At 43.3% G+C, this 14,814-nt stretch overlaps 1 protein-coding gene across 1 annotated transcript in view; it reads right to left on the reverse strand.

Annotated features, from left to right (window-relative positions):
- Positions 1-14,814, reverse strand: part of LOC133143001 (dynein axonemal heavy chain 9-like) — a 50,662-nt gene that overhangs the window by 30,337 nt on the left and 5,511 nt on the right. The window contains exons 5-24 of the mRNA XM_061264710.1: positions 14,571-14,675; positions 12,270-12,427; positions 11,970-12,108; positions 11,581-11,868; positions 9,793-10,003; positions 9,593-9,720; positions 9,411-9,519; positions 9,093-9,240; positions 8,775-8,949; positions 8,158-8,331; positions 7,887-8,094; positions 7,647-7,812; positions 7,203-7,305; positions 6,879-7,118; positions 4,075-4,236; positions 3,175-3,371; positions 2,426-2,588; positions 2,097-2,220; positions 1,422-1,564; positions 59-220 (exon numbers count right to left, since the gene is read on the reverse strand). Of these exons, the coding sequence (XP_061120694.1) occupies positions 59-220; positions 1,422-1,564; positions 2,097-2,220; positions 2,426-2,588; positions 3,175-3,371; positions 4,075-4,236; positions 6,879-7,118; positions 7,203-7,305; positions 7,647-7,812; positions 7,887-8,094; positions 8,158-8,331; positions 8,775-8,949; positions 9,093-9,240; positions 9,411-9,519; positions 9,593-9,720; positions 9,793-10,003; positions 11,581-11,868; positions 11,970-12,108; positions 12,270-12,427; positions 14,571-14,675 (3,303 nt within the window). The remainder of the gene's footprint in view (positions 1-58; positions 221-1,421; positions 1,565-2,096; positions 2,221-2,425; positions 2,589-3,174; positions 3,372-4,074; positions 4,237-6,878; positions 7,119-7,202; positions 7,306-7,646; positions 7,813-7,886; positions 8,095-8,157; positions 8,332-8,774; positions 8,950-9,092; positions 9,241-9,410; positions 9,520-9,592; positions 9,721-9,792; positions 10,004-11,580; positions 11,869-11,969; positions 12,109-12,269; positions 12,428-14,570; positions 14,676-14,814) is intronic.

The following is a 14,814-nucleotide window of genomic DNA, read 5'->3' on the forward strand; positions in this document are numbered from 1 at the left end:
GATATTAAGGACAAAGTGAAATGGAAGCAATTCGTACCAGAACATGAACAGCTCTTACATCAATATTGTCCACTTCCTGTAGGAACCTGAGGCTGACAGACTCCAACGCCTCCCGTGGCCATTGGTGGAACCAGTCGATAGCTGTACAGTTGACCACGGCGGGGAACTTCCTGCTCCGAATCCTCAGTTTACTGCCAACCGGGGAGAAACACAGCGCCACCTACCAATCACACACACACACGCCCTGATCGTCTCATGATAAGCACTCTCTACAATGAAAAATGGGAAACGGAATAAATTATTCGTAGCGACATCATTAAGCAAACACACCCTCTGGCAGGGATGTGAATTAAAAGATTGCGCTGAGCTCTGGGCCATGTTGGAATGATTGGAGACTAACAGCTGGCTTGTTGTGAGGCCCAACCAGATGCTCCGCACAGAAACAAACACACACAAGGCAAACTCAAAGCACCATTTCAACATCATCAAGGCGGATAACTGCAAACAAATCCTGCATTATTGGCACAGTAAGGCCGGCCACTCAATTGAGCAGACAAGGTTAGCCAGGTTTTGCGCAAGCCTCCCCCCAATGTTGATTTTTTCGTCAAGGTCGTAAGCAAAGACGCTTACCAACGAGTTTTATTTTGGGCCGCAAAGCCATTACCAACTAAAACTGCACGTCACTGCGTCTAAGCTACAAATAAATGTGTTGTTTTGAGAATATAATGACGTTCTTATAATTACGATACATATTTCTTGCAAAATGTCTTCTTTCAAACCTTAAATTAGACTCTTCCGCCCATGTATTCAGACAGATCGTTTCACGTGGTTACAGATCTGGTCTTTACAGGCTGGAGTCTGACAAGCGGGATTGCCTTCCTCATTTATTCACTCACAGGAGAGGTGGAGATGACTGGTGATGACTGGTGATGGGGCTGCTGCACGCTAATACCGACAGGATAAGCAACCCCCGCAAGAATGCCAGTCAGTCCCCAAGGGGAAACAAAACGGTTGAACGTTTTTGAAATCATCTGCAGCTAAACTGCAGCTTTTTTGCAGTCCCGCCAATGATTTATGACATGGACCCACCGCCTATGAAAGAATTCTGAAAGATCATTAAGGGGAAATTGTCTGGGGAGAGCTTCATCTTACAGCCAGACGTTTACCTATCTATGAAAATGTTTTTTTTATTATTCTGCAACCGTAAATTGGGGGCGAGGTGACAGGCAGCGGACTGAAGCTATATTGGGAGGAGATGGAGATCAAAAAGAGGCGCAGGTTCTGAGAGACAAATTAACAGCAACCCTTCCCCGAGGACAACCACTAAGAACAACTTTCTCTGGATCATTAGTTGTGAAATGCACAGTAACGGAACACACAGTTCTTTGTACAGTACGTGTCCCGGTATCTGATTAGTTCACCTTGAGCTGCCTGCGAACCCGGTCGATGAAGAACTTCCAGCAGTTTTCTCTTGTATCCATCAATCCGGAGCTGCGTACCTCCGGCCTCACACCGCCAATGATGTTCTCCATCTCATCGTCTGGGAACAAGTCCGGGATCTCTCCTTGAATGATAAAAGGATGCAAATGCAACTATTGTTTGTAAGTTATCATCGATAGTGGCCGTAATCGGAAGGCAATCGAAAATATGCTTCATTTATAAACAAGTCGAAGGGTAACATTTGCCAAGCGGGAATCTGCAAGGGCACGAGCTGTTGTTTTGATCACCAGTGGCTTGTTCTCTCCGGGCTAGTTAGCTCTCAGGACTACACAAACATTTTCAAACCTTTAGAGGCTTGACACATCCTCCATGTTTTTTTTTTTGTTAACAGCTTCACCTTGGGAGAGGTCTGTATTTTTCTCCGAGCAGCTGCTTCATTCTTTTTCGATGCTAAAACATTTGGGCTCCAGAAAGTAGAAACAATTCACTGAAATCCGTCGATAGGTTGTCTGAGAATTGTCACGTCCAGGAACACAATGTTGTCAAGAGAACTGGAAAAACGCCACCGCAATTATAATGGCTGTGTCATAGCTAAGCTAAAGTCTTCCCCTCCCTGTGAAACGTGACAGACAGTAATCAGCGAAGCCTGCCGTTACCCGATGCCAACAGATCGTTGACCAGAACGAGGAACTTCTCGTCTGCCACTTGGGCATCAGTCATTAAGAAAACGCTGCCAATATTCTTCACGCCAGCTTTGATGTAGAGCGATGCCAGGTCACTCTGGGTGAGAAAAACACAGATTGGGTGAGTGACACTAATGAAATTCTGCTGTATGGTTCTTTTTTACAGCGGGGATGCCATCATTTCCAAACTGGAAGGACGATGTAAATCATTCCAACGGCAATTCCTCGCATCTTACACAGATGACTCAAATGCATGCGAGACATTCCGATTTCAAGGGTGACTTCAGTTTGTTTCTGCTTACTTTGAGGTCGGCGATAGCGTAACCCTTCCTCAAGGTGATTTGGAAAACCTCCAGATTGGAGATAAACGCAGCCAGTCGGGTCAGACTCTGCTTGCCACTTCCGCCTACTCCGACTAGCAGTGCGTTACCCCGTGGAGACTCCAGGATTCGATTTATACGGCAGCTGCGTGTGGAGGGAGGTGCAGACGGTCAGATGAGTGTAGGGGTGGAAGTGGAAGATAGAATGGAAGGAGGAGGTAGGCCGGAACACAGATCTGACTCATCAAGGGAAAGAGAAAAATGAATTGCAATTGTTCATTTCATTTGACTTTCATACCTAGCGCTCCCACCGTCTGTATTTACCAAACTTTACAGAAACATCGGCAATAATCAAACTATCCATGCGTGATCGGCATATGGCCGATTCATCACTTGCACAAAACTTTATGAAATGATGGAAGAACCAGCTCGAGGATTTCTTTTATGCGTATTTGTTCAGATTCTGATTAGCCACTTTGCTTCGGTGGCAGTCAAGCGACATTCCAGCTCATGTTGTCTTTTTTGTCAGCCATTGCAAATAACTTCTGACAGCCCCCATACCTCGCCTTTTGACACTCTATAAAACAAAATGGACCTATTCATCTTAAAATACCAGCAAAACCAGTCCATCTCTTTGACAGCCGATTGAGAAAGCGACAGAAACACTTTGTCTCTGTTCTTTTTTTGGAGCCTCCTCGTATTCTCCCCGAGGTTTGTGATGTTCCACTCACATGTGAGCCATGGCATCCTCAAACAGCACCAAGTTGAGCGTGGCGTTGACCTCATTGTAGCTGTCCAGTGCTTCCAGCAGGTTTTTACTGAGGCTGCTCCAGGATTCCACGGGCATGTACTTGGCTTCCCCAAGGCCGTGGGCAAAGTGGCAGTACAGGTTGATCTTCCGGGTCTTTTCCAGACTCTCCTGCATGTCCTTAGGGAGGGACACACAAACGACCCTTGTCAGCATAACATTAGGGTTAAGCTTAAACTGTTTGGACAGGGGCACAGCTGAATATCACTGCGGCACAGAGGGTGACCTAGTTCCTTTTCACTTCACCGACTATTTGGCCCCTGAATATTTCACTGGAGAGATTAGCTTTTGTTTTCCCTGCCAGCCAACGTCCTCTGGTGCAATCATTCCAATTCACATCTATATTGCAGACTGCATTTACATAATACGAAATTCTTCACTCTCAAGAATTTGCTGGTAAAAATAATTTGCAACTCTGTCATTATTTCCAACGTGCTTCATTGTCTCTTTATGTGGCTGCTTGTTCACATATACTGTCAAGTTCCTTATTGTGGTATGACTAGTGTGCATGTGATGGACCCAAGGAGTGTAGTGAGGCGAGCAGAGGACAGAAAACCATTAAAATGTTTTCCAATTTGTTGGGCTTGACAGCACAGGCCCTGACAGCCAGAACCCTATACCACCCTTATTAACATTCTCGACACTGCCCTCTCACTCCACACCCCCTCGCCCATTCCTTGAGTATTATTTTCACTCCTCCCATCTCTGTTCTTCGGTGTTGCTCAGCCGATGTCAAGGTCCAAGCCGCAGAGCAGGTAGCCTAATGACCTCCCCTCCCTTGTTTTTTTCTCAAGGAGTTTGTCAAAAAAAAAAAAAACCTTACCTCAAAAAACTTTTTCACCATGTCTGCCTGCAGCTTATCAAAGACCTGGAAGTCCTGCTCCTCAACAAGCTTGTCTTTGTAGACACGATTGGACTCGTGCAGGTAGATTTTCAGCAGGTCCACAGGGCTTTTCAGACACTCAGAAGTACTGAAGAGAACGCCCTGGGCAGGAAGGTAGAAACGGGGAGCTTAGCCTTACATTCCAATTTAAATCACAAAAAAAAAGGTGGGGAATGCACTGAAAGTCAGGCGTGCCAGAAAAGCGGCATAAATAACGCTTTAGTTCGGCTTAATCTGACTCTTTTAGCAGGACTGCGTCTGAAGATAACAAGCAGGTATTGGAAAAAAAACGTCAAGCTTACTAAAGCATGCATATGGAGAGCAGTGATTTGTGACAACCACAAAGAGCTAATTGCTAACCATTGTCTAGTTCAGGGATGCCCAGTCTACCGTAATTTTCTGACTATAAATCGCGTTTTTTTTTTCATAGTTTGGGTGGGGGGGGCGACTTATACTCCGAAAACTACGGTATTCTGTTTTTAAGGCAGATGGATGGCGTGTTTATGTGTGGTAATGTGTCGACTGAAAATTCACACTAAACTGAAATGATTGCCACTACTTGAGGTCTTAGATGTTTTCCTCCAGTATTATATGAATCATCCAATACTTTTTTTTCGGCTTCATTTCACTGCCTAATGGTGTGAATAACTAGAGCCCACACTTTCCAAGTGTCCCCGAGCAAAACACCTAATTCTATGCTGGAAATGATGTAGTCAGGTGAGAGGAAAAAAAAAAGAGATACCAAGCACTTTTTTTTGGGGGCATTCTGAATAAACATAAAGGATAAAACAACAACAGATTCATGATGTGCCTGTTTTTGGCAGTAGCAACCAACTGTGGGTGTGATCATGTTGACATTCCAAAATATTGCAAGCAAATACAGTAAACCATTTCCACCTGACAGCAAGTGTCAAAGCACGAACCGAAACAGAGAACTTCTTTTTTGTCCCCGTGTTCTGAAAGCTCTCACCCTCTACCGTCCTTGATTCCTAAATACCGGTTTGAATTCAGGCGAGGCGTGTACATGTTTGTTTTTTTTGCTTTCCTTCTCGCCTGACAGCAGATCTGAGACCACTCCTACAACACATTATCTCATACTGTTTCCTACTTTCTTCGCACCACATCTGTTTGAGGAGCTGAAGTAGAGGAGATAAGGCTTAGGATATGACCAATAGCTGTGACGGAGAGCAAACAAACGTCTTTGTTCCCAGTCAAACTGTTTATCTCTCCTTGTGGAATTAATTAAGCAGAGTCATCGTGACACGGACTTGAGTCGACTCGAGTCACTGATGTGATGACTTGATAAAACTGTAAGTCTCTGCATTTGACACATTTTTTTTTATGGGCCACTAATCATCATCATCATTATTATTATTATGAAAGTAAATAAGCAAGAGAGGATAATCACCAGCAATAAACAATGAAAATATTCAGGAGATGCTTATACTTGAGGAAAAATTCCCTTCATGATTTCAGCCGAGGCAAATGGCAAAAGTGGGCAGCCTTTTGTAGTCATTGAATACTACTGTCCACTTTCTGGAGTGGGCAATTAGTGCTGAGCGAGGAGGGTTCCAACCTCTTCTTATCTGCCCAAAGGCATTTAAGCTAGAGGATGAAGACCTACTGGCTTTTTGGAAAGTCACTATGAACTGAATATTTTTTCTTTTCATGTCTTCTACTGTATGTTGAAAAATGTCTGATCATAAGTCAACAGTGACGGAAAAGAATAGAATATGACTTTCCAAAGATCCTGTATGACGGAAAAACTTGGGTCTTAGTGGTTGTTGGCTTGCATGGCGCAGGGCCGCTACGCCCTTCAACTATATATGTACTACTATTTAACTTTTCGTGGGGTCATTAGGGCTTGAGCTTTGGGATGCTAATTATGTCAAGTCTCAAAGTTTGGCATCGTCAACTTTAAAACTTATGAACTCATTATCAGAGTTAACTTTACTATTTCATTTGCAAGTTTAATAAGATGGAATATTTTTCTGATGGTACATTTCGGGTGGGCTTGTTTGATATTCTTACTGGTTATTTTTATTTCATTTTATCATTATTAAATTCCACAATTGACTTTTTCTCAGCGCTTCTGGTAAATGACTTTACTGACATATATACATACTATATATATAAATGTCGAATATATGAATACATTATAATATTGCATCACCATATTTTAATTGGAGGATTAAAGCGATAATTATGGAATAGTGCACCTATATATTCTATTCTCATAATAAGACTCCTGAGCTATCATGGTAAATTCCAGGTGGATTTATGAAAATTGAAGTTCTTATAACCAAGGGGCTTGAGGCATTAATTATACAATGGAGTGTGTTAAATCAAGGAGCCTGCCCTCCGTGAAAGCGTGGAATATTTTCACTTCAATATTGCCCTGAAAGCGCCTCCCTTGTTGAGCTTCCTTGCCCTGACATTATATATTTTAAATACATTAAGTCATCAGTGCAAATCCATTATATATTTCAGACTTATTTCTGCCTTTTAGGGGCGAATCCATTCAATCAATAATCATTTAAATGAAAAATTAGTAACACTAGCTTGGCTTTTTTCCATGCGGTGCCATAAAAATAGAGAGTGGAATAACTTTACCGTGGTGAGTGATTTCGTAAGGCGACCTCTGACATTCTATGATGAATAGATTAACCTGAGGTTGTTCTTTTAAAGTCATTCTCTTCTGGATAATTCCCTATCCTAGACAGTATTTGCTTTCTGTGTGTCACCTGGTAGATATTGGAGAGGTCTCGCAGGTTGAAAATGTAGTGGAACTTGACTGCAGTGGGGAGAAAAGTGGAGGCAACGCTCAGATGCAGAGCCAGCGATAACTGGACCAGGGCGGGGCAGTTCTTCCGGACGGCGGCGGGGAAAGCGTCATTCTGCAGGTGCCGCGATAAAATTGAAGTGTATATGGTCGCGAGGGCGTCAGCTCCGGGGAAAGATAGGGCGATGACTGAAAAGTGGCGCTGCACAGAGAAAGAGGATCAAATGTCCTTATGCTGACCCAAGAAAAAAATGGAACCATCTTTCATAACTGTATGTACAAATACCTGCAGCCTTGGATTGATGGTAAAGCTTCCAGCCGTGGGGTTCATACAGGACACATACTGAACACGTTGTATTTCCTTCAAAAGGAGTTTATTACGGTCATACCTTGAAGGACACAAAATAATCAGCAGCTACAGATGGACATATTTTCATAAATGGCCATATGTAGAGAGGAGGGACCTTACAGAAGAAGGTAAAAATATGCTTTGACTGCAGCGGCTGTTCCTCGGAATTACACTCTATTATCTCAATGAACCCTTTCTGTGTTAGTACCGTAATTTTCGGACTATAAGTCGCCCCCCCCACCAAAACTATGAAAAAAAAAACGTGACTTATAGTCTGAAAATTACGGTATAAGGGAAAAGTAGCACCTTAGAAATGAAACTGGGTAACAAACCTCGGAGAGAAAAAAAACATTGAACATATTATAAAGAAATGGAATATACCAGTGGTTGTAGTCCATATGTTGACGTATTAGTGTGTGAGGTTGAACTGTGCCGTACGCATCCACCTCAGGCATATTCAAGTCATCGATAAAGTAGATCAGCCTTCTGCTGCCGGGAGGTCCGTAGTTGCGTCCTGCCTTTTTCTCAAGGGGCTTTTCCAACACAGCTATAAAAAGGGCACAATCCATTTATTGCTATGAGGACTTGGGAGTTCACGTCAATGAATCTCCACATGCATACCTTGCAGCATTGCAGATGTGGTGTAATAATTAAAAGGGACATTTGCAACCGCATATTTGTCAGGATCCAGTGACGTCAGTTTGTCGGCGACCAGCAGAGACTTGCCGGTGCCGGCATTCCCGACAAGCATGATAGGCCGGCGGTGCTCCAGCAGACAATCGATGAAGAAACGGACTCGAATGCTCTCTGCTGTGTGAACTAAGCAAGCCTGAGAAGAGGAACAAAAATCCACTGTGCCTCTCTTTCTCCAACATGAACAAATGTGATGTACCTGAAGTGGAGTGTCAGCATCCATCTCAAACACGGGCACCATTTTGGACCAGGGTTCAAACTTCTTGCTCTCCGGGTCAATGTAGTAATCAAACACCGTGCCTTGGGATGGAAACTTGATGCTTTTGAACTCTGCCACCCACCACTTGCTGAACTCCACTCTGTAGTCAAGCAGCTTCATTCCCACAAAGACAGGAGGTTGCTTTCAGTCGATATCGGAAAATGGCTTCCTTTCCCCGTCGTAGATATGCATCCACGCGTTTGTGAATACAAATAAAGGCAATAAAAAAGACGCACCGCCGTAGCGGTTCAATTGTGAGAAATGAAAAGACGGCAGTAAGCTTCAGATAGCCTCATCACTTTCTGACTGACAGTTCCTTGCCTTCCATTTTTCTTTCTCAACTATTTGGCGCCGTGTGCCTGTATTCCCTCCCAACTCTGCAGTCAATAAAACCACTTAGTATTTAAATGCATCTGTGATGAGGAAATAAAGTAGAGCAGTTTCCATGTATGGATTCAAAAGAAGTGTTTTTTAACAAAGAGAAAGTTGTATGAAAACCACAAGGGCTTTTCATCACAAAACCTTTTAGCATATCTTAAAATATACACAAACAATACCTGGTCTTGAAACAAAGCTCCCCCAAATGCCCAGACAGCAGCAAAAACAAAATAAAGCTCATAAAGTTCCTTTGCGGACTCCGCCGGGGCATTTTCTGGTCTTAGTAGGCACTCGAGCAAATAGCAAAGCATCTGGACCATACTCTGGTCGGGGATAGGGATGATCTTTTTAAACCTAGGGGAAAAACAAATAGACAAGAGAAACATAACGCCACTCCTTTGTAGAACAATCGAACAACAATGAATGCAGCAAGTTGGCACATACTCAATTGCTCAATCCTGACACCTTGGTGACGATAATAAGCTGAAATCTCTCACCTTATTCTTAAGACATCCAGGCAGGAGGGGAGATACTTGTCAAACAAAATGGTCAGGTTAGCCTTCTCTGATTGCACCTCCCGCCCATCAATCCAGCTTGACACCAAAGGGTTCCATCCGAGGTCTGCTGGGTTTATGTACAGGATTCCTGAGGGGAGTGGGACAGATTGGGTTTTAATTGCTCTCTCAAGTTGGATTTATGTAGAAGGAAAGAAAAGGCACTTTTGTTTGACTGTTATTTGGTTCCCATTGGCGATTAAATGTGCATGGACGTTTTCGTATGACGCAACATTCCAACTAGTCACGACCATCCTTTACCTGCTCTGGATACAGTCGCTGGGGTAGCAGTCTGAAGGTGGCTGATCTCAAATAGCAGTCTCATGGTTGAGTTCAGAGGGATCCGTTCATTACTGGCCAAGGTCAGAACCTAAAGCCAAACGGGAACTCCATTCAATGAACATGCATTGGGTGTCCGCGTTCCACTGATTTCAAGGTCACACCTTGTTATCATCCATGACTGTGTTGAGCGACTCAATCCACATTGGGTCAATATCTCCATCCAAAACGATCCATTTAGGCCCATTGTGACTGATATTGGAGAGTTCACGCATTATATTAGAAAACAGACCTGTGAGATACAATATACAATAAGGGGATTGAAATATTTGACAAATATTTCAATGACAGAATCCCTGGTCACCGTCTTTCCATTCTCTGGTGGATGGGTTGATGATGCCAAAAAGTTCATCATTGGTCACAGCTTTCGGGTTGAGATCCACCCAGATGGGTCGACGTTTTGTATTCTGGTAGGTTTTTTGGAGTGACCTCAGCACCTGGCTCTTTCCAGTACCGGCATTCCCAATCACAAATACCGAGTGTCGCACCGTCAAAAGCTCTTCTAGCTGCACCACCTTGCAAAATAGGCAGAAATTTAAAAAATGGGAATGTTTGGATTAGAATCAAAACTGGACATGTAACTGATGAATAACTAGCTTTGAAATCAAACTAGTAAAAACTTTCAAATATTTTAAAAAGATGATTGGAATTAAAAATCGCTAGCAATATCTGTATTTTAAGCGAAGACAATTTGCAATTTTAGACCATCCACAATTTGTCTTTGCGGGCCACATAAAATGATGCGACGGGCCGTATCTGGCCCCCGGGCCTTGACTTTGACACGGCGGACTAGAAAGAATGACACCAGTGACTTTCCATGTCTGCGTTAAGTGAAAAGGACAGACTTGCTCTCTTCTGTAGCATAATCTCGCTTTGATGCATCGGTCACTGATATAAGCGCTTTAATAATTGATTGGACTATTCCACCTTGTTTTTCTCCATTCCACTTGTAGTTATTCAATACTGAATACCTTTGGTTCAACAATCTTGAGGAATGATAATGGTGTCAGCTCAAATTTGAAGTCTCGGGGTGATTTTGTGACTATTGTTCTCGGCAAAATCCATTGGCTTCAGAATGTCGGAAGTTTGCAATTATATCGAATAACATTCCTTGAATCCTTTTGATGATTGTCGAGTTCAGATGTGACATGACCGCGAGTGCAAGAGCAAGAATCAAAAGCTCTTTCTTCTCATTTTCGACTCAAATATACAGATGGCAAGCTCAATCAATGCCATCGACGTCGCTCCTCGGGGCTCCTCATCCTATTCCATTCAGGAAGAGCCCAGGTGGCTTCCCACTCTCAAAGGCCCTGGTTGATTACTACTTTGATGCGAGAGGGACCAATGCTAGCACGGGCTAATGCTAAAGGCATGCAGTCTCTTTCACCTTGCCGCTTTCCCCTGTGTTGCGTGAAATCAAAAGGTTGGCTGCACAAACAAAGACGGTAAAAGTTCAAGCTCTGGGGGCGGGTGGTTGTTATTGATCGCATTGCCATTCTCTGGCTTTAGTTCTCTCTCCCTGCCTTCTCACACAACGCCGGGGTTAAGTTGCACGGTGCAGCCCCGGCCTCCATTGGTGTTGTGTTATGATGTGTTTTCCGTGTCTATTTGACCTGAGGCAAATTGCACTTATTTTCCGTGGCCTTGTGTTCATCCATCTCTGACATAAGGCGCTTTCTTTGAGCCACGCGTTATGAGTAGGTAATATAACGAAAGGAATCGGATCGGCAGTTCAGGCACCTGAAGCCTCATCAGCGCCAAGCGTTTGCAATATTTGCGCAATTCATCCAAGACCTCAGACACGTTGGACACTAATGGCTCTTTCCCATCGGAGGATTAGGACGAGGCGTAAACACGTTTTGGTGAGAAGTGAGATAAATCTGAATGAAAGTGCCACAACTGTAATATCTTTCTAAATTGTTAAAGATGAAATCCCATTAAGGGACTTTGTTGCCGCTCCTCAGACATCTTGTGATTGCATTTTCCCATTTCCTCGCTTTCGCAAGCAGCTTGCGCTTGTGCGGTTTGGAATTAATTGTAAACAAAATCAAATCCACTGCAGCAGGCAATCAAGGGATTGCCTTTACTGTACCTTGAGTAGAAAATTCTCCTCGGGCTGTAACTTCATGTCGAGAATAGATTTCTTGACCTGCTTCTCAAAGTCCAAGTCTCTTTTCCTGGGTACATCCAGAGCAGGAAACAGGTCACCGATCAACCCCATGAACACTGGCGTGTCATCCGTCACAATTTTGGGAATGTTGAAATCTCTCAAGGCTCTCATCAGTACTTGGTCCTCAGCCCGACTGGGATCGCCTCTCTTTAGAGAACCGGCAACCACCAGGACGGACTTGATGGCACGGAGGCCCCAATCGTAATGGTCCTTCAAATTAAATAAAAGAATAGATTGTTCATTTGTAGTGATACTGTTTCCTAACTCAACAACTCTGTAATCATGCCACTTTTATTATGAATCTTTACTACCTGCTTGGAAAGAAGTTCTTTGCACAATGTGTAGAGCGTGATAAACTTCCTAGCGAGAACCCGTGCAGCCATGAATCCCTCAGCCACCAACATGATTTCACAGATGAGCTCAAAGTCTGGCACCACCATGGCACATGGTCTGTGAAAAGAACACACTGCAATATAAAAATCACAGGATTAAATTGACTTCTGCACAGTCGGAGCAAATCGAAGTTGATGGCGTGCATTTCTAGATCACGTTCTTGAACTCGTTCACAGTTGAAACGCTCCTTTGCCGTCAATGGTAGCAATTTGACTCACCTGAAAAGAGCTTTTAGGTTCTCAGGAAGCTCTGTCCTACCAGCATAACCAGGATTCATCGTGATGAAGATGCCCACACTTGGGCAAAGGGTTATGTCTTCGCCCATGAAATGAAACATCTCTTTCTTATCTCGAACGGCATCTTGAATACTTTTGACCTACAAAGAAGTCAATACAGCATACTAATCACGTTGGCTTGTCAATATATTGAGAAATCGAACAAAAACATTTGCATTCTCCCGGCGGTTTTCAAAACGGTTTCCTTGACGTTTGAATAATATATTTAAAAAGGCTTGTATGAGTTTCACGCTACTGCGGTAGAAAAGTGTAACACAGTTGACAGCTGGAGGAACATCTCTTCATGGATGAGTGGCACTCGGCAACACATCACTCGCTCGTATTAACACAGAAAAGGATGGGGGAAAGGGAAAAATGTAAAAGGGCTTATTTTGAAAGGGTGGGATTGTTTCGCTCTCAAAGTATACTTGGTTCATGTTTATTGGACACTCATTGAAATCATTTATTAGGAAATTCCACAATTTGTTTATTAATAATCATACTGACGTTTCAGTGGGCAGTTCTTTTCTCTCACTAGGTGTTATTTAAACCAAACAAAAAATCCGATTCGCTTGGAAGGTTCATAAGCTTTAGAAAAAAAAAAAAAGTGCAATCTGAGAATTGGAAGTATCCAAAAAAAAAAAAAACTGTTCAAATAATGGAGACTAAATTACACAAAAGACAAATCAAGATAGATGATATAGGCAAAAATATATATATATCATTTTGGGAGTACACGCCTGTACTGCATAAAACTAAATTCAAATCTAACCAATTTCTCCTCACGATATCACATCTGGCGGACATGTGTTTCCATCTTCAGCCCAGCACCTGCAGACCCGACTGGTAATAGAGGCTATCACCCTTTCATAGTAGCTGTTCCTACTTTAAGAGGGCCGATTATTTGCGGCGGGCTACGCTCGCCACGGTGCCGGTTTGCTCGGCGTAGCCCATTCCGCAGCCGAGCAGTGAAACAGCCTGCTGACTGTCACAGTCCAGCTTTGCTGCTTCTCTCTCAAGGTCTCTACTTCTCCACGTATAAGGCACCGTGATTTATTATTCATTAAACCTTGCAACACCTCGTCATTTCAGTGGCTCTTTAAAATTCTCCACGCTCACTTGCCGGGTCTTGAAGAGAAGACGGCTTGACTTTCATTGCAGCTATAAGAGAAAAGCCAAGGGCGTAGCACTGACTGTTTTATAGAGGAGTGACTAATGAGCCAGAGACTAAGGAGCACCATCACCATTATCAACAAGATCATAATCAGCATCTTTATCAGTGCTAGATGATACTCCATGACAGTGTTCCTTCCACTTGCAGGAAAATCAGGTCAAAATGGGCAAAGGCAGGATATGAATGCACGTGGGAGAGACCACAACCACAAAGAAAGGCTTCTTTTCATGCCAGATAGCGGAATGTGCAATGACAGAAGAGCGAGCATCAGCTGAAACGCAGAAAGGCCCTGACTTCTAACGGGAGAGCTAGGTCAGATGCGTTTAGACTTTGCTTTCCACGAGCTTCTATCGAGTGGAAGATGATGAAGAGTGGAGCTGACTGTGACAGAGAGCATGGAAGATTGAAAGACTAGCTGCTGAAGATCATGTGTTATGAGGAAAGCTCTATGACGACATTGTGCCACCAAAACTCATTTTTTTTCATAAGCAGTAGCTCTGTCAAACCATTTTGTCATTGCAGAGGCCTTTTCTCATCTTGCCAAAACTAGAAATGAGCAGACTGCAATTGCACAGTTGATTTGGTAGCGCACTCGAGTTTGCCGCAATTGCTTGGATGATTAATGAATGCTTACATACTTACGCATACTGTAATCAACACAACTCCAAACAATCAATTAATCAATATCACTGTCATCCATTAAATCAATGCAAAAAATATTCAATCCGTGCTGTAAATACAATATGTTGCTGTTATTTTTTTTAAAAATGGGAAAAAAGCCACAATACAAAAAATAAACACTTGGAGAACATGCAAACACAACCCAGGAAGGCCTGAAGTTAAAATTGATGGCCTGAGGAAGGCAGCAGAAGCACATCATCAGCAAAAAGCAGAGGCCCAATATTGAGACCACTAAAGTGGACCATGACAAGATGATGGCTGTGGCTATAAATCGCGTCCATAAACGCTAGCAACAAACTCGGTGACGTCAAGGCAGCCTTGGCAGAGTTCAACGCTAACTGGAAAAAAACAAATCAGATTTACAAGAGCAGGACATTTGCTTTTCTTACCTGGACAGCCACCACAGACAGCACCTCCACTGAGATCCTGTTGAATTCATCAAAGCAGCCCCATGTGCCTGTCTGAGCCAAACCTTTGTAGATGTTTCCACAAGACTGGGGAGAACAACAACAAAAAGAATCCAGGTGATGAATAGAGATGAAGCCAATGCACAATTTGTCACAAAAAATGACGTGGCGGGCCGTATCTGGCACCCGGGCTTTGACTTGGACACCCGTGGGTTAGACAGTTCAG

The sequence above is a fragment of the Syngnathus typhle genome, linkage group LG18 (assembly GCF_033458585.1).
Source record: "Syngnathus typhle isolate RoL2023-S1 ecotype Sweden linkage group LG18, RoL_Styp_1.0, whole genome shotgun sequence".
Lineage (NCBI taxonomy): Eukaryota > Metazoa > Chordata > Actinopteri > Syngnathiformes > Syngnathidae > Syngnathus > Syngnathus typhle.